The 24,541-nt window shown below is 31.8% G+C and overlaps 3 protein-coding genes across 3 annotated transcripts; 2 read left to right on the top strand and 1 right to left on the bottom strand.

Moving 5' to 3' along the window:
• Positions 1 to 2,852: 2,852 nt before the first annotated feature.
• TRIADDRAFT_66400 (syntaxin 1.2) lies at positions 2,853 to 9,186 on the top strand (the record flags this gene model as incomplete). Its single annotated transcript, XM_002115160.1, has 11 exons — positions 2,853 to 2,882; positions 3,105 to 3,179; positions 3,800 to 3,899; positions 6,611 to 6,685; positions 6,848 to 6,921; positions 8,030 to 8,138; positions 8,274 to 8,353; positions 8,499 to 8,588; positions 8,663 to 8,710; positions 8,840 to 8,950; positions 9,097 to 9,186. The coding sequence occupies 11 exons, from the start codon at positions 2,853 to 2,855 to the stop codon at positions 9,184 to 9,186; spliced, it is 882 nt and encodes a 293-aa protein (XP_002115196.1).
• A 2,102-nt stretch (positions 9,187 to 11,288) lies between these two features.
• On the top strand, positions 11,289 to 15,541 carry TRIADDRAFT_66401 (syntaxin 1.3; the record flags this gene model as incomplete). The annotated part of the gene is made up of 10 exons (XM_002115159.1): positions 11,289 to 11,321; positions 11,819 to 11,923; positions 13,240 to 13,339; positions 13,505 to 13,579; positions 13,755 to 13,819; positions 13,975 to 14,083; positions 14,187 to 14,260; positions 14,392 to 14,481; positions 14,630 to 14,788; positions 15,410 to 15,541. The coding sequence occupies 10 exons, from the start codon at positions 11,289 to 11,291 to the stop codon at positions 15,539 to 15,541; spliced, it is 942 nt and encodes a 313-aa protein (XP_002115195.1).
• Positions 15,542 to 20,487: 4,946 nt separating this feature from the next.
• On the bottom strand, positions 20,488 to 21,786 carry TRIADDRAFT_59127 (uncharacterized protein; the record flags this gene model as incomplete). The annotated part of the gene is made up of 1 exon (XM_002114997.1): positions 20,488 to 21,786. The coding sequence occupies one exon, from the start codon at positions 21,784 to 21,786 to the stop codon at positions 20,488 to 20,490; it is 1,299 nt and encodes a 432-aa protein (XP_002115033.1).
• Positions 21,787 to 24,541: the final 2,755 nt, after the last annotated feature.

Genomic DNA, 24,541 nt, shown 5'->3' with positions numbered 1-24,541 from the left:
TCAGTTAACAGAAAATAATATCAACAAACAAGTAACGTTAGACTTGAATTGATGATTTATTTAAATTTTCTGATCAAACCACTTTAGCAATTATAATTTATATATTACTGCTTCTTTATCTTGCGTAAATTTATCTATTTTTTAGTTTAGTTTTGTGAAATGAGAATTACAATGTTATACAAATAATCGAAATTTATTTCTCGGCTTTGAAGAGAAACTTTGACATAAAAAGCTGACTTAACTAAAATTGTCCCTTGATACAATAATTTCCTGGTTTATTAACAGTTTCCAGTACCGAAGCAGTTGTTATTTATAAACTTAATGTATTTGGTGTGTAATATTTGGTAAACTGGTATCTGATAACAAAATGTGATTGTGATTATTTAATGATTTAAGAATACGATTTCTTGTCTCAATCTTGGTCTTATCTTTGACAATATTCATGGATTTATTATAATAATGTAGCAACAGCAACCTTAAGATTTAATGAGCAGTATTCATTTCTTATTAATTTGTAAAAATTGAATCAATTCAATCTTCTAAAAATAGCTAATATCAGCAAATCTTTGGTTTCAAAGCTGTTTTTAAGAACAATATAGCTATATAATATTTCAACTTAAGTAACTATTGACTTCCCGATCATTAAATAACAGAAAAGTGCTTATTTATATATGTATCTAACGATCAAAATATTGAATCAAGTACCATTTGACTATGTAACGTAGTATTTTAATCGAGTGCAGTTTTGCAGGTAATACGCTACGCCGCACTTCTTAGCGGTTGTATAAACACATAGAAATAAATACCCTTACATCAATGATAATAAAATTAAGAATCAACTACATTAACCTATTAATTAATAAAAAAGATCTACGTACAAGTATGTTATGCTATCTACAAGCTCTCAATCAGTTAGACTCTGCGAAATCTTTAAAAATCTCCATAGCAATCATTAAATGTCAAGATTTTTCAATTACTAAGCATACGCTTACCAGAAGTTTTACGCGTGAAATAACTTAAAAAGTTTGTTTCGACAAATATAAAAAATTTATAAGCATCAATAATATATCACATAGTTGGTAATAAACTCATGTAAAGCTGTAAAGAATACCAGTTAATGATTGGTTTTCAACTTAGTTCCTTTGTGATTTGATTAAATCGTGGTTTTTTCTCACAGGATATTTACACTGTGCATCAACCTTTATGCAATCATTATTAATGACAAAGGTCTGCTATCAATTTACTTGATAGTTTACCCTTAACCGCTATACTTTATACAGAGAACATTCCGAAATTTGGTGATACCTTAGCCCTTCGTAATTAAATGTATACCCGGGTATGTCGGTGTATTTTATTACATACTAATTAGATTCAAAATATCGAATTAGTATTACTATAATGTGATTCCTCTAGTAAGGTTTCTAAACCAGAAAACTCGATATAGGGCCGAATCGCTCTAGACCAATATTATTTATGCAATAATACTTAACCATAGGCCAATATTACAATAATTTGATTCATTATTGAGTTATTTTATACGACTACTCTTGCAAAAACTGCAATCTCTATCATTTTAATTTAAATGTAATCGACCTAAATTCTTGATACCTGGTTGCAATTCTTTCAACCTAAAGTTCATCTTGAGTTCATAATATCAGATACAGAGAAAGTTACCGATAAAAATCTAACAACATTATCCATATAGAGAATAATTATCTATTAAATTTACAACCGTTACCAATAATTAATCAAATCAGAACTGTATTACAGTTTCATTAATTTAGATATAAGAAACGCCTCACCCCGTATGTACTGAAAAGTACACATACACACGGACGAAATTATTTTATTAGATTTGCAGCATACTGTACCACGCTTAAAGTATTTTTTATAAAATACTTTGAACCAGCAACCAATAAATACTTCTGGCCTGTCACATTTAAAATCTTATTTACTTCGTTAGGGATTAACTGTATTAAGGAGCACTTTACCAAGCGGCTGAAGATATCTGGCACTTAAAATGAAAACATTTATTAAATTATTGCTTAAATTATAAAAGCAATGTATTCCAGAATGAAGAATAGAAAAATCTCCATACAGGTAACCCAATTTGTTGCATGTTACAATAACAGCTAATGAAGGTCTCTTCTACGTGCATACGTTTGCGTAGACATACCCTTATTATAGTCAATGATTTGACTGAGTAATTACACCAAATTCTCTCAATAACATATTACTGTAGTAATACGTAACAATATGCAAAATCTATATATACAGTACCCTAAAAATACGCTATCACAAATCAATATATGAGTAATTTGAAAGCCACCCCGGATAGGAATGATCTAATTTAATCAAAATAGCTATAATTAATAAGCAATACATCCAAGCATACGGTAGCATATGTTTTCGCTCCAATTTGATTCTACTTATTATCAACAAGTAGGCTTAGCATGACATTTAGTGTTAAACCTAAATCCTTAACTGCTGATAATAAGTGGGTACAGTACCGTAATTAGCGCTCCATACAATCCTATTGTCGACTGTGCTATGTTGTCGCTGTATCGAAATCGTCTATTAGTATTACCTTCAGTTAAATCAATTTTGGATTATACCGTACTAAAGGACACGGTAATACAAATAGCGGTGAAACCCACGGTATCGTATCACCCAATGAAACTTATGATATAAAAATACGCAACAGATTTGAATCTAACAATATCAGTTAAGATCTGCAGATATTTAACTCTCCCTCACCTATTTCCAATATTTGCCACCCGTACTTACTAATAAGATTTACGAAAAACTTCGAACTCGAACTGAATTCTTTGATCACCAAGAGATTAGTAAAAATGAAGGATAAATTGGCAGCTTTAAAGCAAGTAAGAATCGGTATAAGACTAAAAATTTCTATTCTACGACAATGCCTATCGTATACCAATTAAGTAAAGAAATTGAAGTTAATTTAAACGCTGCTATCCAATGCGATCGTAAGCGAAAATCTAACCAGTTTTCTGAAAAGGGAATAAGTTAAAAAACCTATCTACTAATTCTTAAATTAAGTCTCAATACCGCTAACCATCATGATTGTCTGTAAATTCTAGTTTCGTCATGATCGTAATGAATATCTCAACGGTGACGAAGAAGAATACGGATATATGGATGAATTTTTCGAGCAGGTAATATTGTTTCTATTTGATATTAATTGTAATGAGCGAAAATAATTAAATATCATGCTTAAATAGTCTGTAATAAAGCAACGTATAAGAATATAAATATCTTAAGCCATTCAGTATTTCTACAATTTCAATTTAAAGGAAGCGATTTATTAGCACTATTTCTATCCATTTGGTACTACTGGCAAATTTCCATATTGATAAAGATGCGCGTTAAAGTAATCGAATAGACTTCCTATCCAATACAGTTTTGACGCATAGAACATAAAAATGACTCGAAAATTCGTAAAAACAAATGTATCGACCTCAATTCATCATCAAATAATTTACAATAAGTATATATTATAAAAAGATTTCGTTACTAGAAGATCCATATTTGTTCCAGTTGAGAATGTGTGACTGCAGTATACATACAGTAAAAACTCGTATAATGTAGCGCAATCTGACTTATTGAACTACAACGCGTTCATAACGCTTAAACAGCGAAAGTTAGTAAGGTGTATTACGGAAGTAACTACATTTTGTTCCGCAGATTTACAATTCTTGGGGATTCTCATTAATTATGTAAATAATTAAACCTATATACCTTTATCTAAAAATCTTTGCTAATTTTTATATAATAGGTAGAGGAAATTCGTCAAGGGATTGAAAAGATTACCTACAACGTAGAGCAGGCAAATAAGACTCAAATAATTATATTGACCGATCCTAGAATGGAAAAAGGTTATAAGAGACATTCTCTAATAACTTACATTTCGTATTTTACAATATATCAATTTAGAGATACAAAGCTCGCTAAAGTTTAGAAATATTTGAGCATTATCCAGAAAGTGTGTATCATAATCAACCTCTTTTAATACACTAATTCACTTTGACTGAATAAGAATTACCTTCAAAAACATAATAACCAAGTTATAGTCGAATAGATATCTATAGTTGATGTAACCGCCCTAATTTTGATACCTATCTAAAATAGTGACAAATACAATTTAATCCTTACGCAGTAGAATCTGCACCTTCAAAAAATTAGATAATTCTAAAACCTGTAATTTCGCCAAGCGAAATCACTACCTAACTTAAAATAACACTTATTAAAACACCGATGGCTCCAAATGTAATATCAACATTAAGTAATTTCGCCATTAAGATGTTGGGTTTTCTAGTATATTACTGAAATTTTAAATTTAAATTACTCATCTGTACACATTTTAAGAGCATATCCCTGTATATAAAGATAGATCTGCTTAGCTTAAAAGTTACAATTTTCTAATGCCATAGGAACAAATATATCCCCATATCCACGTAATTAGTTTGTTAGTATCTTTATTTAGGCAAAAGATCTATTAATTGAAGAAATGTTTATATGGATGACGAGAATTATTTTGAAGATTATCCAATATCTAAGGGAATAATATAGTTTTCTAGCCTTTAATTTATTTATTTATTTCAATTGGGTTTTAAATAATAATCTAACGTAAGACATGCATTGATTAGACCTAATAAACTACTTGACCAATGCTTCATTTTAGGACCTTTTATTTCTTTCATGTACTCTAGCTTAAAATGATGGCCCAGTGAAAACTACATCAATTAGACGTAGTAAAATTTTAGTCGTGGCCTTATTAACACTGCGAACCCGTTTCAATTTTATACTTTGATTTATATTTTTGGATACCTGACGTCGTTTTTGTGATAACTCTGCATCATTTTTCCCACTACAATTTCATACTCGCAAACCACTTTGAACAAGTATGAGTATATTTTTACAAATGCTGACCCATTAAGGTCTTTATGAGCTAAATACTTTAACATGGTAGACCGAAATATCAACCCGTAATAGATAACTGAGTCATTTAATATATATCATAGGCGAAGGTATGTAGACGAAACTAAAATTTCAAATTCGAAAAGTTTCCATCAGACTATGACATCAAATTTCGTTTCAATTTTAAAATAAGTATACAGTACACAGATACATAGTTATTAATTAATAATGAAATAGGTAATAACTGACTTTAAAGGTTAAGGAAATGCCATGCTGAAATTTACAATTTGTAAGAGTAATCTTTATAATAATCGATGCACTCCTACTTCATGTTTTACTACTTTACTGACCAGCCTACCGTTCGCGAATATGTTTTGGTATATTATACTGTATACGAGTATGTCCTCGACTCACTTATCGTCTATTGTTTCTCAACCTCCTACTGTAATATTCTCTATCCTCAACTAATGATACGACACACAAATGTAGCTTATAATTTTAGACTAGTTTATTAAGAGAGAAGAACAGCCAAGAGTGACTTATAGAATTGCTTCCAGATGAAGACTTAAGAGTATAGTTATTTTCTTATCCTAGGATACAGTGAACTAACTTTAACTTGTCTACCCGTATAGTATTTATACCGTGAATATCGTATTAGTACAGTAATTGTAATATATAAGCTGTGATATTACATGGCAACAATTCCTAGACATGTTATCTGTACGTCAGTAACATACTTGAGATAACATTCAGACTATTCGTAGATTACATCATACCTACCACATAATCCTAGTCGGCTTTATACCTTCAATCGATCGTCTAAGCGTTCCTTTATGTAATGTGAAAAGGTTAAGTGCTGCATATTAACGCGTTACATTATTTTTCTACCCTATCAAACTTTTTATATTTTTCAACAATACTATATGAATTTAACCCACTGATTTGAACCGGGAAATATACTAGTAAAATGTAATAAACCACAACGATTTTAGTCCAGTACGAGCTCATTTCAGGTAAGCTAAAGCAAATTTGTTTAATTGATATTATTATATCTTTCTCAAACGCACATAGAATAAGTTCAATTCTCTCCGCTTTACTTCGAAAACTAAAGATCACGTTTGAATGTAGTAATAACTTTCTTACCGTATCCCGCAGCAATCCACTGAAAATCATCAACTTTTATATTTGATCATGAGTTATCAAATAGGCTAGGGCAATAAACAATAGTGTACATATATTTTATATTGTAAATAACGGCTAGTATCTACTTCTGTCATAATTTCTAGCTTCATAAGGTGCATAGATTATGACCCACTTCTATTCACCGGGTATTCGGTTGTAGATCTAAATATTCAGTTTTATTAATATTTTAATAAAATGACAATTCCTAAAGCACTAATAGTGAAAATACTTTGCCGTAAACTCAAAATTAATGTATCTTAATATCGAAAGTAAGATACTGCAGCTATTAGTATTCTCTATCTGCGAGGGCTGGAAAAATTATGTTAGCATTCAATGAGCTATCATTTACTAATTGTTAATCTTCATATTTTGAATAAGTTCATCAACGGATAAACAATTAATCAATTCTTATTATAGCAATTTCTGTAAATAAACTCAAAGATTTACTCAAAATAACGTAAATCATATATCTACTTTAATTCATCAGAGGCAGAAGGTCGATTAATAGATCTAACGTCAGAAATAAAAAGGTTCGCGAACCGTATTAAAGCCAGACTCAAAGGTAAGCGCCATAGAAGACTAAAAATTTTATAACATAGAATTAGCTAAGACATAAAATGCTCTTTATCTCAATAAAGCTATTTAGGTACAATTTCACCCAAAAAATCTTGTTATACATTATATTACATTTGTAAATTTTCCTTCATTACAAAATTTGAAATAGTAATGGAGCAAGATATACAACAACAAGAAACTATGGATGGACTTTCAGCTGACGTTCGAATAAAAAAAAGTCAAGTAAATAAAGCTAATTAAGCACCTTTTTTTTCTAAATCTTAGCTAATACATCAGAATATTCTTGATTTGTACTCAGCTTTTAACAATTCAAGCTATTAGAGTACTGCATTTTAATTCATTATATTATATAAAGTTGCATGCTTGTATACTTTTCGTAGCATTCCCAGCTACAATCCGCATGGCAACCTTTTACCTTATATTACACATAGTTAAATTATTCTTAGAAAGACAATTCTACTGCGGACCATCATTAATCCAATATGGATACGATTACAGTACTTACGTAGACATTATTCACACCAGCCAAACTACAATGAATTAACCATATCCTAATATATGATTTACAGTTCTATTTTTACCTATAGCCTTATTAGTAACTTAATAATAATCACCTTACCACATATAGTCATCTATACTCTAGCATAGAGTCTATACCACTACAGTCTATAGTTATAGCTACCAAATATCTCTTAGACCTGTCAGAGGTTCAGTAACTTTATATCGTGTATCAGAAGTTCAGTAACTTTTTACCGTGTACTCTGTACTTCGAGTATTTAAGATTAATGTTTTCGATACGTGCCCTTTAGATAATAATCAGTTATTTTATGAAATGTTCTAGAGAAATATCTCTTTGGGTGTTGATATGTTAGTTAGTGCTGAAGATTTGAAAACAACTTAACTATTTCGATTACAAATTCATTATCAAATGAAAGTCGAATATGTGAAAGTAGTACTTGGATAAATAAGTGCCACGCTAGTATATCAATTAATCTTCTACAATCTTATAATTATAACAGCGCTTTAATGCAGTACATTAGCACGTGACTTTTTATATCACTTATCCTCTCGTTATTGTAGCATGAGTAAATTACATGTTTGCCAAGATTCCTTATTATCTGTAGTGTTATTAGATATCATGAATTGATTAACTGACTGACTGACAATAAGAGTCTATCTGTAAATAAAAATTCGCTTTAGTTTTACTTATGTACTTTATTAATCTAAAACCTGTACCAACAATACTAATACCACAAACTTAATGAAATAGTAGACCATATAATATCAGCATAAACTGTCTTGGCTAATTTTACATCCCTGGATTATATAGTGTACTGCGCTATCTAAAAACTACATCGACGTTATGAGCGAATATAATATGCAACAAATAGAATACAAGGAAAAATGTAAAGCGCGACTAGAAACTCAACTAAAGATAAGTACGTTACTGAATCCTTAAGATATGCAATACGTTATAATGTACATTAAAAGATTATAAGCCAGCCTGCGTACCTTAAGTAATCTTTATAATCTGTTGCAATCAACAATTGTAAATGCAATATTTGATCTAATAGCTCAGCAAAAAGTTAGTGAAGAAGACATCGACGAAATGTTGGAAAGTGGTGGTCCAGCACCCCGAATATTTACATCAGGCGTAAGTTCTTGACATGAAAACATTTCTATGATGTAACAATATAGGCTTCTGAACTTCCATTCCGCAATTATATCAATAGAAAAGCTTGTCATATGAATGAAACCATATACTATTAAACTTATGCATCTCATAAATTATTTAAAAGCTCATGATTGACTCCGCGGAAGCAAAGAGAACTTTATCATTAATTGAATCCCGCCACAAAGAGATAATGAAATTAGAGAAGAATCTATCGGTTAATTATTTTATTCACTTTAGCTTATAAAGGGTTTACTTGGAAATTAATCTAACTATTGTCAATTAAACTAGGATCTAGCAGAGTTATTTCAGGATATGGGACAACTAATTAGCGTCCAGGTAAAAGAGGCATTACTTATATTTTCAATGCATTGATTTCCATCCCTTCCTGCTTGTAAACCTTTATTTAATATCGAAGAACAAATTAACCGTTAGTAATTCAATCAAATATATTAACTTCTTCATAAGGGAGAAATGATAGATCGAATTGAATATAATGTTGCCCAAACAACAGATTATGTCGAGAGAGCTAAAGAAGATACCAAAAAAGCAACTAAGTATCAAAGTAAAGCTCGGCGGGTATGTTGATTTTGCTTAGGTGTTACCGAAGATTATAAGTATCATTTATCCAAATTCAACTGTAGCAATTAATCATAGCCGTAAAAATACTAATATAAATTCATTCTTATTTCTTTTTCATAATGCTTGACTTCCTAATGATCCAGAAAAAAGTTATCATTATAGTATGTATTATCATCTTAGCTTTGGTAATTGCGGGAGTTTTTGGCGGAATTTTTGGATCAAGGGGCGTTTAGCAATAAAATAAACTAAAATTAATATATTATAATTTTATCCACTTAAGAGTAGGTCAAATCATCGCTAACCAATTGTATGATAACTTGATAACCTACTGTATAAAATGTCTTTAATAAACCATTTCTTCCAAATTGTTATTCTGAAACATTAAGACATACTAGCGTTAGGACTTATCAGATATATCAGATATTCACTAATTAAAAAGATTTAAAATCAGTATCTGAAATTGTAAATTTGATCTAATTAAATACTAGAAGTTATTTGCAATTTAAAATGCTTTAACGGGTTATTTTAAAATATCATTCAAGGCAAGTATAACTAGTTGTGCCTGCAGACAGTTAAAATGTGCGATTTCAATCCTGATTTCTAGATGCTACTTAAATTAAAAGTTGTACTAGAGAATAGTTTGATGAATGATTTATATATAGATCCATTACGGATTACCATGGCTGTTGTATAGTATATCATGTGCTGACTCATACAGCTTCTTATCGATCGTATCCGATTCAAATATGCGATATTCTCTTCAATTAGTGATATACTAACTAAGCAGTTGTGATAAAATTACTGTGATTCTATAATTACTCAAATTTAAACTGTAGTAATTAAGTACTATAGCCTTAAACTGCTAAGGCTAAACTTTAATTAAGGATTCATATCATTACTGTTAAAATGTGGAGTTTTACAATAGAGATTTGTATATTCATCCTAGCCAGCACTTTATATCAACTATAAGCTAAAGATATAAATCTTACTTGGACGTGGAATTTACGAAATTGATACGGCACGTTCTACAAATTAATTATTGAACTTTATAAGCGTAGTACTGTACTTTCACTTCTCTAGATTTTCTGTTCTGTGTTATAAATATCTAAAAGTTTAGTTTTTAACGTACCAATTTTACTAAGAATTTAACGTCAGGTATAGATAATTAATAGTATTTTTGTTCGTAGATTCGATAATATCGAATAAGGATGACATAATATATGGATGCAATTTCGTTATATGATATACTGACATGCACAGTATCAGCTCAGGTTGTTATTGATGTCTTGATACATTGCGACCGTCGATAAGATTACTAAGCGGCGAAAGTAAATTGCTTCATGCAATTTTCCCCTAACAAGACCGAAGATACTGTAACAAAGTATTAGCTACGTCAAATTGGGAGTGTAACAGCAAAAAACGGTATAAAAGAAATTGTATTCTGCATATTTTAGGTAAATTGGCTAGATTAAAAGATTTTTACTGGGTGATTTGGAAAAAAAGACAGTTTGAGATAAACATATTCTTACTACTAATAAACTCTTGAAATAATCAATATATCTTCGATAAGCTTTGAACAGTTGAATAGAACGTTGGTACCCATGCATTGGAACTTATAAATAAAAACATTGGCGTGTTATATTTACAGTTATGACGTAAACTGATCACTTGAACAGTTTAGGTACTGTAATTTACATATCTATAATGAGTTTTTTCATTATATTTCATTATTCTATAGTGATTCTATGGTTACACTTCACGTGATGTAGACAATAGCACTTTTCTTAATTGTAATTGCATACTACAGGTTGCAGATCGAGGTAGGGAGTCACTTTTACATTGTAAGCATCATGCTTAGATGTTGTATCTATAAACAATAAAGTTTTACTTCGATATAGCGAAGTTACCGTGTCCGACAATTATCAAGTATAGCATGCGCATTACTTTGTAAGAATATAGTTACTCTACCATATCCAATAATTCTTTTAGTTGAGATAGCAATCTCAGTGCTACAGAACGATGTAGGACGCGGAAAAGTTTTCTTGGAATCTCGAAACTTTATTTAATTTCAAAGGTTTGCACTGTGTTAAGTGGTTTTCTGATGCTATCATTAAATTTCATATTATAATCGTAAGCAATTAAAGTGGTTACAGATCCTTAGTTAAAAATATGTTAATCGGAAGAATCTGAAATTATCATATTACAGATAAGTAGGAAAGGTTAATAACGAACACCGAGATATCCCGTGTCACAGAGCAAGATACAAATTTTGTTCGCTGTAAAAATCTTTAATCTTTGGTGCTTATTCTCGAGAAAATTTAAATTTTCACACGATATGGCGAGAGATAGATTAGCAGATATCAGAGAGGTATTAGATCAAGAATAACGCTAAGGATTTAAGTTATTAAATTATATATCATACAGGAGAATTAACATAAATAGATTACTTGCTATTAACAAGTATAATGTTTTTGATATAATGATAGTTAGGGATCTAATGCACTTAATTTTAAAGATATAAAACATTACGGTTCTAATTTTATTATGGTGTGTATGATACAGATAGAGAAATTAGTCGCTCATAGTTGATTACCGGCACTTCACTCTTATCAAGGTTGATCGAGACTAGTACGAAATTTACTGCTTGCGGTTGGTTAATGACCACTGTGTTCGTCTATAAAGAGCAGTAGCATCGCCTGTGTAGACTATAGAATTATTAATCCTATTCATAGTAAATAGCATTTTGGTCTAATTAATTGACTTTCGAAACAGTTATTAAGGATGTAAAGAATATAACGTAATAGTGATCTATTCATACTTTCGTTAAGAGTTCTAATTTTTAACACATTTGACCTAACATTGTAGGTGCAACTTGAGGAGAATACGGATGCAAATCATGCCATCGTTGGTTTTGAAATGGCTGAAGTTGCACTAGAGGAAGAGGAATTTATGGGAGAATTCTTTAAGCAGGTACCATATTAATCTACTTACCAATAATGCATAGCTTGATAGAAGATTACCCGGAAAGAATGAAAATACTATGCATACGTATAATAGATGATAATATGTTATTTACTGAAGCATAATACTGCGCTGAAGTTACGGTTAAGCTCCGAATAGAAAGCAGGATAGCACCAGAAGTAAATTTCATTCATTTCGGTCAAATACGTAAAGTTTTATACTACCGCGACAGTAGCCTGTCAAATAAGTCGCTAAACCCATAACTGGTGATAGTCTAATAGCATTTTATTGTAAACATGATAAAATTATCAAGGTTTTGACTAGAATGGGCCCAAAGAGCTCTTGGAATTTCTGTTATTCATCATTACTTTAAGAGTTATAAAATTCTAAGAGAGAAGCACAAATTGGAATTTAAAACTGTGCTAAACACTCAGATAACTGATCATAAATTAGTCCGTGCTACTGTCATGCCGTAATTAACTTTTACTAAATTTAATTCACTATTGCGCCGATGATATCGTATAAATATATGTATCTAGCTATAACACTAAGTAATGCAACGCTATGAATGATGCTTTTGAAACTGCTTTCAATTAAGTCGGCATGTTACTATTTTTTATCTATTCGTGCTTTAAAAAGTGAGTTGCTACTTAAATGAATCAAATCCTGCTAAAATACTGGAGGGTGTATGTATTACATATGTTGCAAATAGTTCTCAAAATTTATAAGTTTTACGAAGTACATCCACATTACCTTAAAATAATTTAGGAGAAATATAGAAATTAGTTTATTGATAGTCGAGTTATACGTAAATTGCTGTAGCATGAAAATAGCCAGCAACTATATACCGCATTATTAATCATACCACAGCAGGTACATTGTTACCGGCATCTTATCTTGATAAATGGATTTATTGTATGAGTAGTGGTTGTTAAGTATTAACAGAATTTTATTATATTATTTAAGCATCAAAGTACTATCTAGCTTATTGTATCCAACTCCTAGCTGTATAAAGAACACACATCTTGTATATACTATCTCTAAATACATATTAATCTACGTAATACCATATTAGGCAATAGCGATATATCCAAATATAATGGTAGCACTACATATTAATTATATATATAAATATATACCTATACATGGATACGTATCCAGTTGGTTATCCCAAGATTACACAACTACACATAATTACATACATGTAGATTCTAATAACGTTTTCACTACAATGATCATTTATCAGAAGCGCGATTATATTTCTACCTAGTATGTTCGTAAAGAATATACATTTTAAATAACGGTAAAGGATCCTATTTATTCAGATCGAAATAATTGAGCAAGATCTCAGTGGAATAGAAAATGACATTGATTATGTGGACGATCTACAAAATGATATTCTAACGGCGTCGAAGGTAGATTACGGTTAGTTGTACGAAATACTTTTGTAAAACGTACTTTATGTGTAGATATACCTGTAAATACCGCAAGTATATAGGTGCGCACGGAAATAAAATGTTGCGAATTATACGTATTGTATTCGTATTATACTCCTATATTTTTGGCATAAGTAAATAATATATATAACAGATGATAAAGCTAGATTGGAAAATGCTATGACTTCTATAAAACTGAAGACAAATCGTTCTAGAGCTCGATTAAAGGGTAAGCAAAATTAATGTAGTAGGTTTGTTGTAGCGCGAACACTTTAGATACTGATCTATTGTAAATATGGTATGATTTAATATCGTGGAGGTAAAGAGTAAACAGATGCAAGTGTGGTATCTTAATCTAACACATCGTGTAATCTATTACTATATTCTATCGTAAACTTTAATAGATATAGAAGCATCAATTAGAGAAGCGAGCGATACTTCCGCGGAAATTCGAATCAAGAGAACTCAAGTACGATTTTATGATGTATACTATTATGACAGGAATTTAATGCAGGCACAATTCTATTGAAACATTAGAATAATTCTGTACGATTTAATGACTATATTTTAATGCACTGTCATGTATCATTTACATTTTTTTTGAATCTTGTAACTGGTGATCAGCATGCCGCGCTATCGCATCGCTTAGTCAACGCTATGTTGAAGTTTAATCTAATTCAAAATGAATATCGAGATAGATGCAAGGAGAAGCTGAAGAGGCAACTGAGCATAGGTTCAGAAATTTCTATTATCTATGCCTAATTAGCTAAATACCACAATCATTTATGTGATGAAAAAGCTGATAACTATCTCACCTAAATAATATAATATTTTAGCTGGAAAGCCTGCAACCGACGAGGAGGTCGAAGATATGCTGGAAAATTGGGATTTGGAAATATTTACTCAATCGGTACCAAGCCAGGCGAATTTAGAGATGATCCTTCAGTTTGCTTTAGCACAAACCAGTCATAATTTGGTTTAAGTAGTATTTTTTGATTATTAATCATGATTTTTGAAATTTATTGTCTACTTATGGTATAGGTCGATCCAGGGACTAAAGATGCGAGATTGGCCCTAGAGGGTATTAAGACAAGGCATGACGATATTTTATTACTGGAAAAGAGCGTTAAGGTAATTATTTATACAGACTGTGTATTTACGAGTATGTCATTTGTTATGTATTGTAATCGTACGTGAGGTATTACTACCTGTAGAAATTGCTACGAATAAAGAATTTTATCGAAATAATAAATCTAATATCGTGTTTCTTAATTGGTAGGATTTACAAGATATGTTTTTAGATGTAGCAATGTTGGTTGAAAATCAAGCGGAAATGCTCGATAGCATTGAACATCAAGCTGGAAATGCCGTTGATTATGTTGACAGGGCTACAGCAGATGTCAAGAAAGCCCTTGAATATCAATCAGCAGCCCGTAAGGTATGCAATCATTATCTTTATCAGGCATACAGTATGCAGGCAAAATAAAAGTATCACCGAGGATTATACATATGAGAGCACTACGGTATTTTATTAACTCTAGCGAGCTTGTAGATAGTAAGTGATGATAAATACGTATAAGTTGTATAATTTTAATCGCTTACACTCTATAAAACTAGGTGTGCGAATAAGGGTAGTAGGAATAAGTACTGTAGTTTTAAGGGAGTTTAGAAATTGAAAGGGCTTATAGTAAATGAAGTAACCTTAAGATCAACGTAATGCTTAATCTAAACGAAGTACGTGAGCCTAATACTGCAAGTTATTCAATAAAGAAAATATTATAGCGTTTCTTACATGTAACGTTATGATATGATCCTTATTACTGTGAGTATAGCAATATTAATTACTCTAATGAAACGTAATCAATTATATAATATATCTTATAAACAATATTCTCTTGCAATGGATTTACGGGTATAAGTAAACTATAACTACTTTAATTCTTACTTGGGCGAGTAATTTATGTTTGCTTCTATTCGGTACTTTTTCACGCGTACAATAGATATAACATCATAGAATTAAACTGATCCTCAACTATGTATACTTGTATTGATATTTTAGAAAAAAATAATCTGCATCGTTTTGGTGCTAATCTTGCTGGCTATCATCGGTATTATCATACTTTCTCAGCTTAATCTTGGAGGTACAAGTACTGCTACTAATAATGTCGTTACTACTGCCGCAACTCTATAATGACTTCTAAATACGAAATTTTTCAAATCTAAATTTATTTTAAGAAAATAATCAATTCATCGGTCACAATTCTTTCTATACGAGTGTTTATATCATTTACATTAAAACTATACTGCAGTAACCTTCTGTTGCTACTACTGTAAATATTTGTTACGTCTTCGCTGTATTCAAACGTTTTAAAACCTCTCTTTTACAAATCTAGGTTAATTTCGCGTATTACCCTATGATATTTATATAAGTGTTTTGCATAATTAAGTTAAAAACAAAGTAATTCTTTGATAATTGTAATTTTAATTTCATTGATTACCCAAATATTTAACTAAAGCTTAAAGGAAGATAAAATCTTACTTTGAAAGTAAGCTTTTAATATCTTACTATCTATCATTATGCGGCTACGATTGGTGTATTTATTTTGGGGTTCGGCTACCAATATTCAGTTTTGATTTCCGGAAGGTCGTCAGTATAAAAATACTTCGAGCTAATATAGGAGTGTTGGTCTTATTAAATCGTCTCGTAATTACAACTTAACATTTTAAATTTGTAAAATGGAAATTCCTATAAGGACAATAAGGTCCTTAAAGGTATATTTTCCTCATTCGCATCAAATTATTAGGTATTATCAAATATCATTTACTTGTACAAGTATTCGTAACTGAATGAAATCCAATTTATATCATTTGAATCGCCATCTGATGTTACTTTCGTATGTGTATGATGATAGGAAAATCTTAGACTTCGATAAATGCTCACACTGTCCATAACAGATATGTATTTATTCATTATTGATTTAAATTTATTGCTGGACATAAAGTAATTCAAAGCTTTCATGTTATGCTAAATTTTGTTTAATAACTATTAGAATTTTATATTATTAGTGGGTAGCTGACCTTGAAAGTAACAGGTTTTTATAGGGCTTAGTAAGGTAAATACGTACACGTATATCCAAACTTTCTGGGCAGTGGCTATTATTTGTCTTATGAGTTAAACTTACTCTAACCGAATAAAGATAAGGCTTATCTTACTGTAAGTGATACTAGTCTCACATACACAATACTTCAAATATGGTGGTTCATGCAACATTTAGGCTAAATAATGAAGTATTTATTTCTTGCTATCTTGCAACATCAGATACTTTAGCCGATTATATCCATATGTTTTTAGCTCTTCATCTTCTCGTCAATTCACTAGGTACGAAATTTTAGAAAGTTGATAAATTTGATAAATCAATAGTGTAAGTATAAATGCAGTTAACGCTGGTAGAGCCACACGCATTAAACGGGTATAACAATTGCTGATCCGTTTCATTTAAAAAGATTGTCTCTGTCAAACAAGTTGCACAAACCTCAGCCTTGTAATTGATCATAATACAGTGTTATATTCTAGATATTACGCGATGCACATAAATAAGAAAATAGTAAATTACCTATAAGGTTGTCATTTTAAAGCAAATTAGGGTATGTATAAACTGAAATATTTCAGTTAACTTAGTAACCGTTATAAGAAAATGTAAAAATCAGAATGGCTGTGTAGAAAACTCTATAAAGATTCTATGTTTAATCAATTTTCATCAGAATATTACATGAAATCAAAATTTAAAGGCCCAGTGGCCACCCTTAGCGATATAACGAATACTATTTTAATAATCAGTACTCTGCAGAAATTACTACCTTAGAGCTATTCGTTTTACATGAAGAAATCTTTAGGTAAAAAGTACTGTAAGAATCTTATACTGACCTATTGAACTGAACCCATAATCAAAGTCATTTAACAGTAGTATAAATACCTCCGAGCTGCTCATTTCAAGGGTGGGATGTATGCGTTTAATTTAATAAGACAAAAACAAATAGATTAGTGATAGATTGTGATGCTGTTGCAGGATTAAGTAATTCTTTACAAGTCATAATTTCAGAGGGTGTATTGTAAGTAACTACTGTATATCTTGAAGGAATAGTCTATCTTTTCGCATTGTACATTTTCGGATGTCTTCTCACAGAGTACTGTACGTAATAGTTTATACCGTATTTAATCCGATACCGGACAGAAATTTGGAAGGCTTGATCCCGTTTTTCTCGATATCCAATCCAGGAATGGGCCTCAGGTCCGTGATATGCTGTAACAGTGGGACAAATAGCTACTTTTAAACAAGACAGCTTCATTTGTATGAAAAAATCTTCGTGTTCAAAAGCTTTTTAAGGCGGGGTTCCAACCACTTGCTTTTCGCACTCTATCCGTTTTGGCAAGGAAAAAATTTTGGACAATGTCGCACATTTTGCAGTCAAGATACCGCGGTATGGAGATATTGTAAAATTTAGATGTATGTATGACTAGTTGTGTTTTACCCAAGGGTTTTGTACTGATAATTAGTAAGCCGGAAAAATCCTCACTATGTTTAAGTTTTCCCCAACTATTTATCAATATCAGTATCTTCTAGTACCGATAAAAGCTGCAAATTATTATAAATTAGTATAGGTGAGGTATAAGAAATTGTAAGAATTTGAGGCATCATTAAATCCAATAGGCAACAAATATCTTTTACGCAAAATATACGGTGCTTATAAACCGTATCGAATTATACGCTTGTGGGTACTATAAGTTACATATTCCAAATTTGTATCTTCGTGGAAATAGAAGTCATCATCAACGAGTAGAATGTAAGGAGGATTAACGAAGGATGATCCAGGATTGAGTCCTGCACTAGCACCAGAGTTGTACTTCATCCCCAGATATAAAACGCTACTGGCATTCTTTATAGAGTCATATTTGATTTTCTTGATAGAGTTCATATTATAAACAAATAAAGCATCATCTACAATTATCACAGAGGCGGATAAATAGGTGTTACGTACGGACTTAATTAGACGAATGACCAGGTGGGTACGACCAAATGTTTTAACCACTATTGTAATACAGTTTTCTATGTTACCACATGATTTTCTGACCTAGTCACATTTTACACTATTGCCGTTACAACTGTTAGTAATTTTTGGTGTATTTAATTGTTTGTTAAATAGTGAGATCTATCTTGTATTGTGGCAGATCCGAAGTGTAGACGGGATGCGAAAACATTTGCTTAGCTTTTGACAGTAATATCTCTCATACTCAGGATCTTTGAAAAACAGTATCAAAATTTTAAAGAATCGTAAGTATTAGTAAGGTTATATGAACAGAAGCAGCTTTTTAGTTTATCTTTGGTGCCAACATGCATACAGTACATATAACGTGAGTGCACACGCGTACAGTATTTAAAAAGTACTAAAGTCGATGTGATGATTCCATAAAGCACACGCAGAGTAGTCGTATAGTCTAATGTGAGTAATGCGTTAATATGTACTGTATACTAAAAGATTTGTTATAACATAGATTACGGTAATACACTGGAATGAGGCTATATCATGATTGCACTGTATGGAATGGGTACAGCTTTAAAAGGGAAACGCAACGTACCAGCGGTTTGTCTCTTCGCCAATTCGTCGTTTAAAACTAACTGTAAAGGTATCTTCACGGTATATCAACTGCACGAAGATGAAAATTGTAGTAGCAGATATTAAGGTTGAAATAAACCATCGATACAAGTTACGGTATTTCCGTTAAACGTTATTATATTTTCCAAACTGCTTTGATAATCATTTTTGGATAATTATAATATAATGCTATATACTGTAAATATAGTGACATGAACTAATGCATAATGCCTACAAGATAATGCACCGTACAGTCATCTGTAGAAAATTTTTTAACGCGTATTTATGGTTATTCGAACGCCATTTTCTTACTCCAAATCTACAGTACACCAAGCTGATTTCCGACTAGGAATATTATATCGACTGATCATCATGGGTTAACATAAACGTTAACGTCATTCGTACTTTACTAATTCATCCAGCCCTAGAATTTTAGTGGTTTAAGTTAATATAATACCTACTACGACTGTACCTTACGTTAACCCACACATCATACCATGCGAATGAAATTTCTTATTCTTGTAATAATTATAGTTGATATTGTACTCAATCATATACTGAGAGACTAAGGCAATTTAAAATAATAATAAAAATTAATAATTTCGCCCTCTTAGGGCACGATATTAAGTTTGGCAATTGGATCTTAGTGGACTATAAAATAAAATTTAACTGTATTCGTTTTACAACGGATACTACGAAGCTAGTTTGCTATTAATTCATTTACTTTTACTTCTGCTTTCTCTCTGCAGTCAGATACGCGCTCAAAGGTAGTCAAAACTACCCGGAGTGCAGTAATCTCGAAGTCACTCAGAAGTCACTGATCACAATTTCAATTCAGTCAAGTTAACTATTAATTTCTCATACGACTACAGCATGACTGCACTATCTAGTGTGTCTAGCTAGTAGTGTATTCGGATGGTTGTCTACTCAAACATCTAAAAGTATTTTAGCAAAAAATTTTCTCAGTAGGTTAACAATGCATTACATTTTAAGTTTTAACACTACTGTATCTGGTCAAGTCTTTACTGCGAATATTGTTGTGATATGTAAAAGTGGATGTCACGCGAAAAAGTTTATTTTTTAGAGCTGAGATCAAGCATATCAAAGATGAAATGTTTTTGGTAATTACTATTTGTCCATTTCTCCGTTTTAAAATACCGTTAGAGAAGCGAAATAATAAAGTTTAAATACATTACTTCAATGCTATACTTTCGTAGCCTCCTTTCAGATGTAGAGCATAATCAGGGACTTTTAAGTAGTCCGTATGGTACAATACTTGCAGAAAATTAATTAAACATTACCTGATTTTATGTTTACAATCATCCGTTACAGAATGCTCAGCTCATTACCCTTACATTGTCAATATTAGTTTATTAATGACTTCAAGACCGTAAAATATTAATACTCTATCACCGCGACGGCGACAGAAGCATCGCTATCTGTAACTTAAAAATGCTTGAGATATAGTCATAGTTAAGTTACGAATTAAAAAAAAAATTCGCTAACAAAACCGTTTCCGCTTGATTTCTTCTTTTCTAGTAATTTTTGATCTGCAAACATTTCTTCGCTAATCGTTCCACAATTCATTCGATGCCATTCAAAATGATCCTCACAGCAGACAGCGTTCGGCATATTTCTTATTCCTGTTTGAGACCAAAGGGCATTTATCATACTGTAATGTCTAGAGGAGAATTTATCTAAGCAAATCGAGCATTTTCGGAGTTTGTAAATATCAATAATATCGCATGTTGGTTTACAACACTTTATTAAGCGACGAAGCTTAAAGGAGAATAACTTATTATGATCTGGATGTTCCAAGAGATGATCAACTAAATGACCATTTCCATCGCAGAACATGGTATCGCAATCAAGGCAAAGTGCAACATTTGTATCTGTACCGCATCGTATACATGATGGATCTTTAAGCTTTCTAATTTTTCGACATTTACGGTAAAGGTGGATTAATTTAGATGAAGCGTGTCGCTTATTAAATGTATTAATTCCTCGTTGATAACTATTATTATTAGAGGCTAAAGGTAAAGATCTATCGATATTAGGAGTTACTGTACAATCATTAGCTAAGTGACCGATACGTTTACATTTCCAACATTTAAAACTAGATAAATTACTGTGACTTTTTCTCCAGTTATTATTAGTGAAGTCATATTCTTCTGTTTCACTGGAAGTTTCTGTTTTACCCGAGGTTCTTATCTCGGACTTTGGACGGCACACGCTCGCAATTCGATCATTACTGAAATTGTTGCAGCTTTCACAAGCATCAGATGCTTCATTGCTACTGGAACTGTACGAGACTAAACCAAAGTAACTTGATCTTATTTCAGTATCATCGTTAGGAGTAACTTTCGCAAAATTTTCAGACTCCATTTCAATTGCAGTCGTACCGCTTCGAAATATATCTGGTAATTTAAGGTGCTCCTTGTGATTCTTAACATGGCTTTCAGTAGACCCTACAGGCTTCATGCCAGTGTTATCGGAATTCGTAACAGTCTTAGTACCACTATTTTTTTTTCGCCTTTTTCTTCTGCGTTGTTTTCTCTTCACTGTTGGTGTCGATTCTTTGGTATCCATTAGAGGATGCCTTTGCATTGTTATCAGTGATCCGTAAACCTTTCCTTTGTCCAATCTGTGAATATTTACGTTGCTTTCTATATCACGTTGATCAAATTGTCTAGTTACTAGATTGTAAGCCTGTAAATTGTCTCGAATTGAGCGTAGATTAAATTCCTTCGCATACATATATGCCTTCTGTTTATGTAATGCCATTGCAATATACAATACTGTACAGTACAGTACAATAGTATCATGAGCCGTTAAAATATACAGGTAATGGGAAGGAAGGCTTCGTACAAGAATCTTCCGTCTAGCAAATGAAGTATCAGTTCAGTTCAGTTTATACCAGGTTCATATCACTTAGTTACGAAATCCTTTATACCATAAAAGAGAAGAAAGTTTGGTTTTACTCGTAGTGTGAAGGTCGTCCTAAATTCTCTAGAAAATTAATTGGTAAGGTACGATTATTTACAGTTCAGTACAGTACAGTACAGATCTATAAATTACATTCCTTAAATGACTGTACAGTACAGTACAGTAATACAGTATACTAATTTACTGTACAGTACTGTACAGTACGAGAATGGCAAAAGTTGTTTGAATCATTGCTTACCCGCTCTCAGCTATGGTCTACTGTACTGTACTGTACAGTAGTACTGTGGACCTTAGCCAGTTTTAATGAACGAACGTACGAACGTCCAATTTGAACGTCGGACGTTCATTGAACGTACCAACGTACAGTACACAGTGTACAGTGTTAACACTACAGTACAGTATATACATAGTGTACACTGTACAGTACGGTATAAGACTACTGTACTGTATACTATACACTGTACTGTACATACAGTAGTACTGTACGTAACAGCGTACAGTATACTGCAGTCATGACTAGTACTGTGGACGTTAGCCAGTTTTAATGAACGAACGTACAGTACGAACGTCCAATTTGAACGTCGGACGTTCATTGAACGTACAGTACAGTATGTACTGTATAGTATTGGGGTGGGATTATACAAACTGACTGTACAGTATACAGTACAGTATACTGTACAGTACTGTACAGTACAGTTCGTCGACGTCCGATCTGACAACGAACGTACATACCGAACGTCCAAAATCGAACGTCCGTTGGACGTCCAATCGCTCGACGTCTACAGCACTACTGTACAGTACAGTATTGAAGAAGAAAACGGATCACAATAGTACAATACAATATGCTGTACAGTACAGTACAGTACTGTACACTGGACTGCAAGTTTATTCTATTTTCTATTCTATTTCCTTTTGCAGTTGATAATAATGAAGAGAGGGATAGATAGTGTTTACGGTGATTCTTTTTTTTATTCTCCCCTTCAACTGAAAACGCACTTATCAGAAAGGACAAATCAAGCTGATCTTGCCAAAGTTTACGGTGAGGGTGTAGTTGTAACTTGTATGTGCATTTCATTTGATTTGCACTTCTGTATCGACTGCAAAGTACAGTACGTATATTATACAGTACAGAATATTGTAATGATGGCTACGGCTACTACGCCGTATATTATTGTAATTACAGTACGCTAACGTTTGATTAATTATTAATTTTGTGTTTCGTACGTATTAGCAACGCATAGACAGCCATTTATAATGTTTTATTACACTATTGCTATCAGAAAGAACAAGAAATATACTATATCGATCTGCCAACGTAGAAAATTCAGGTAGCCTAAATGGTGACCAGGGAAAGGCTAATAAATTGAGAGAGTGTCCCTCGTGTGGTAAGGTAGTACTAACGGACAAGCAGTTGTACAAAAAATGCAAGTTCTGCGATCGTTCGATCTGTGATCGGTGTTACAGGCGATGCGTTGTGTGTAGCAGTTATAGCTGTTTCTTATGCTCAATCTTAGAGTAAGTACAGCACGATTGTCCTTTGTCCTACAGTACAGTACTGCAGTATAAATCACTGGATTAATAACTATTTGTACAATACTATGCATAGTACTAGTCCTAAAGTGTGCGTGCTATTTTTTTATCATCTACGTATAGCTACGGTTTAAAAGAAGAAAGAGCCTTCTGTTTTGATTGTATTAAAGGATAATATTGGAAAGGCATACCGCATTTCTTTCGAAATGTAATAAGATCATGATCCGCTAGTATTTATTAATTATTCAGAGTTTCTATATGTTTGTACTTAATTAGCAATCTATGTCCGGAAATACTCTTGTAAACTAGTTGAGATAATTACTATTTAAGAGATTGGCTTAGAATTGCATTAACTATATTATATTTAATTGACTTAACGACTGTCAAAATGATGCAATAGATTGATTGTTGCGAAAGTTCTTATATCAAGTCCGAGTTTTTATCGTGTGATCTATTAGACAATACATGGTATAGTTAGAATTATTAAATTTGAATTCTATAGAGGAAATCATGAATGTCAAACAATGTAATCGATAAGTAATAAGCGATATCTATGATTATTGAAGAGATTATTCGGAGATCGGATAAAGTTGAGAAGCTATTAGGATGACTAGTTGTCAACTGTAATTGTAAGTAGTTTATATGGCTACTGCTTATTAGAATATGTGATGACTCCGGAATAATATACTATTTTGGCAATGGTAGATGACGTAAAGTTTTACTTTCTGTTGTATCTGTGCATGCTCATAATTCAGAGATATAGTAGATATAGATTTTATGTGATATGATAAGTTTAGTATATTGAGATTTACGTATCGTACTTTTGAGATAAGTCCAGATCACTTAAACTTTTCTAAATCTGGGCTTCAATGTTGGTTATCACAAACGAAGACAAAATATAGATAGAGAACTGAAGAAATGCGCAGTCATCGCTGTAAAGAATTTAGTATAGATATAGTAGAATTTTTATAGCCTAGTGTATCCTATGTTAACAAACTGAATGAGTGTAATTATGCTGTTCTTGTATCGAAAACATATATGTGTACAGTATATCCAGTTTCAA

Source organism: Trichoplax adhaerens, genomic scaffold (assembly GCF_000150275.1).
Source record: "Trichoplax adhaerens TRIADscaffold_9 genomic scaffold, whole genome shotgun sequence".
Taxonomy (NCBI): domain Eukaryota; kingdom Metazoa; phylum Placozoa; class Uniplacotomia; order Trichoplacea; family Trichoplacidae; genus Trichoplax; species Trichoplax adhaerens.
Note: the sequence above shows the minus strand (reverse complement) of the source record. Positions and strands in the feature narration are given on the sequence as shown.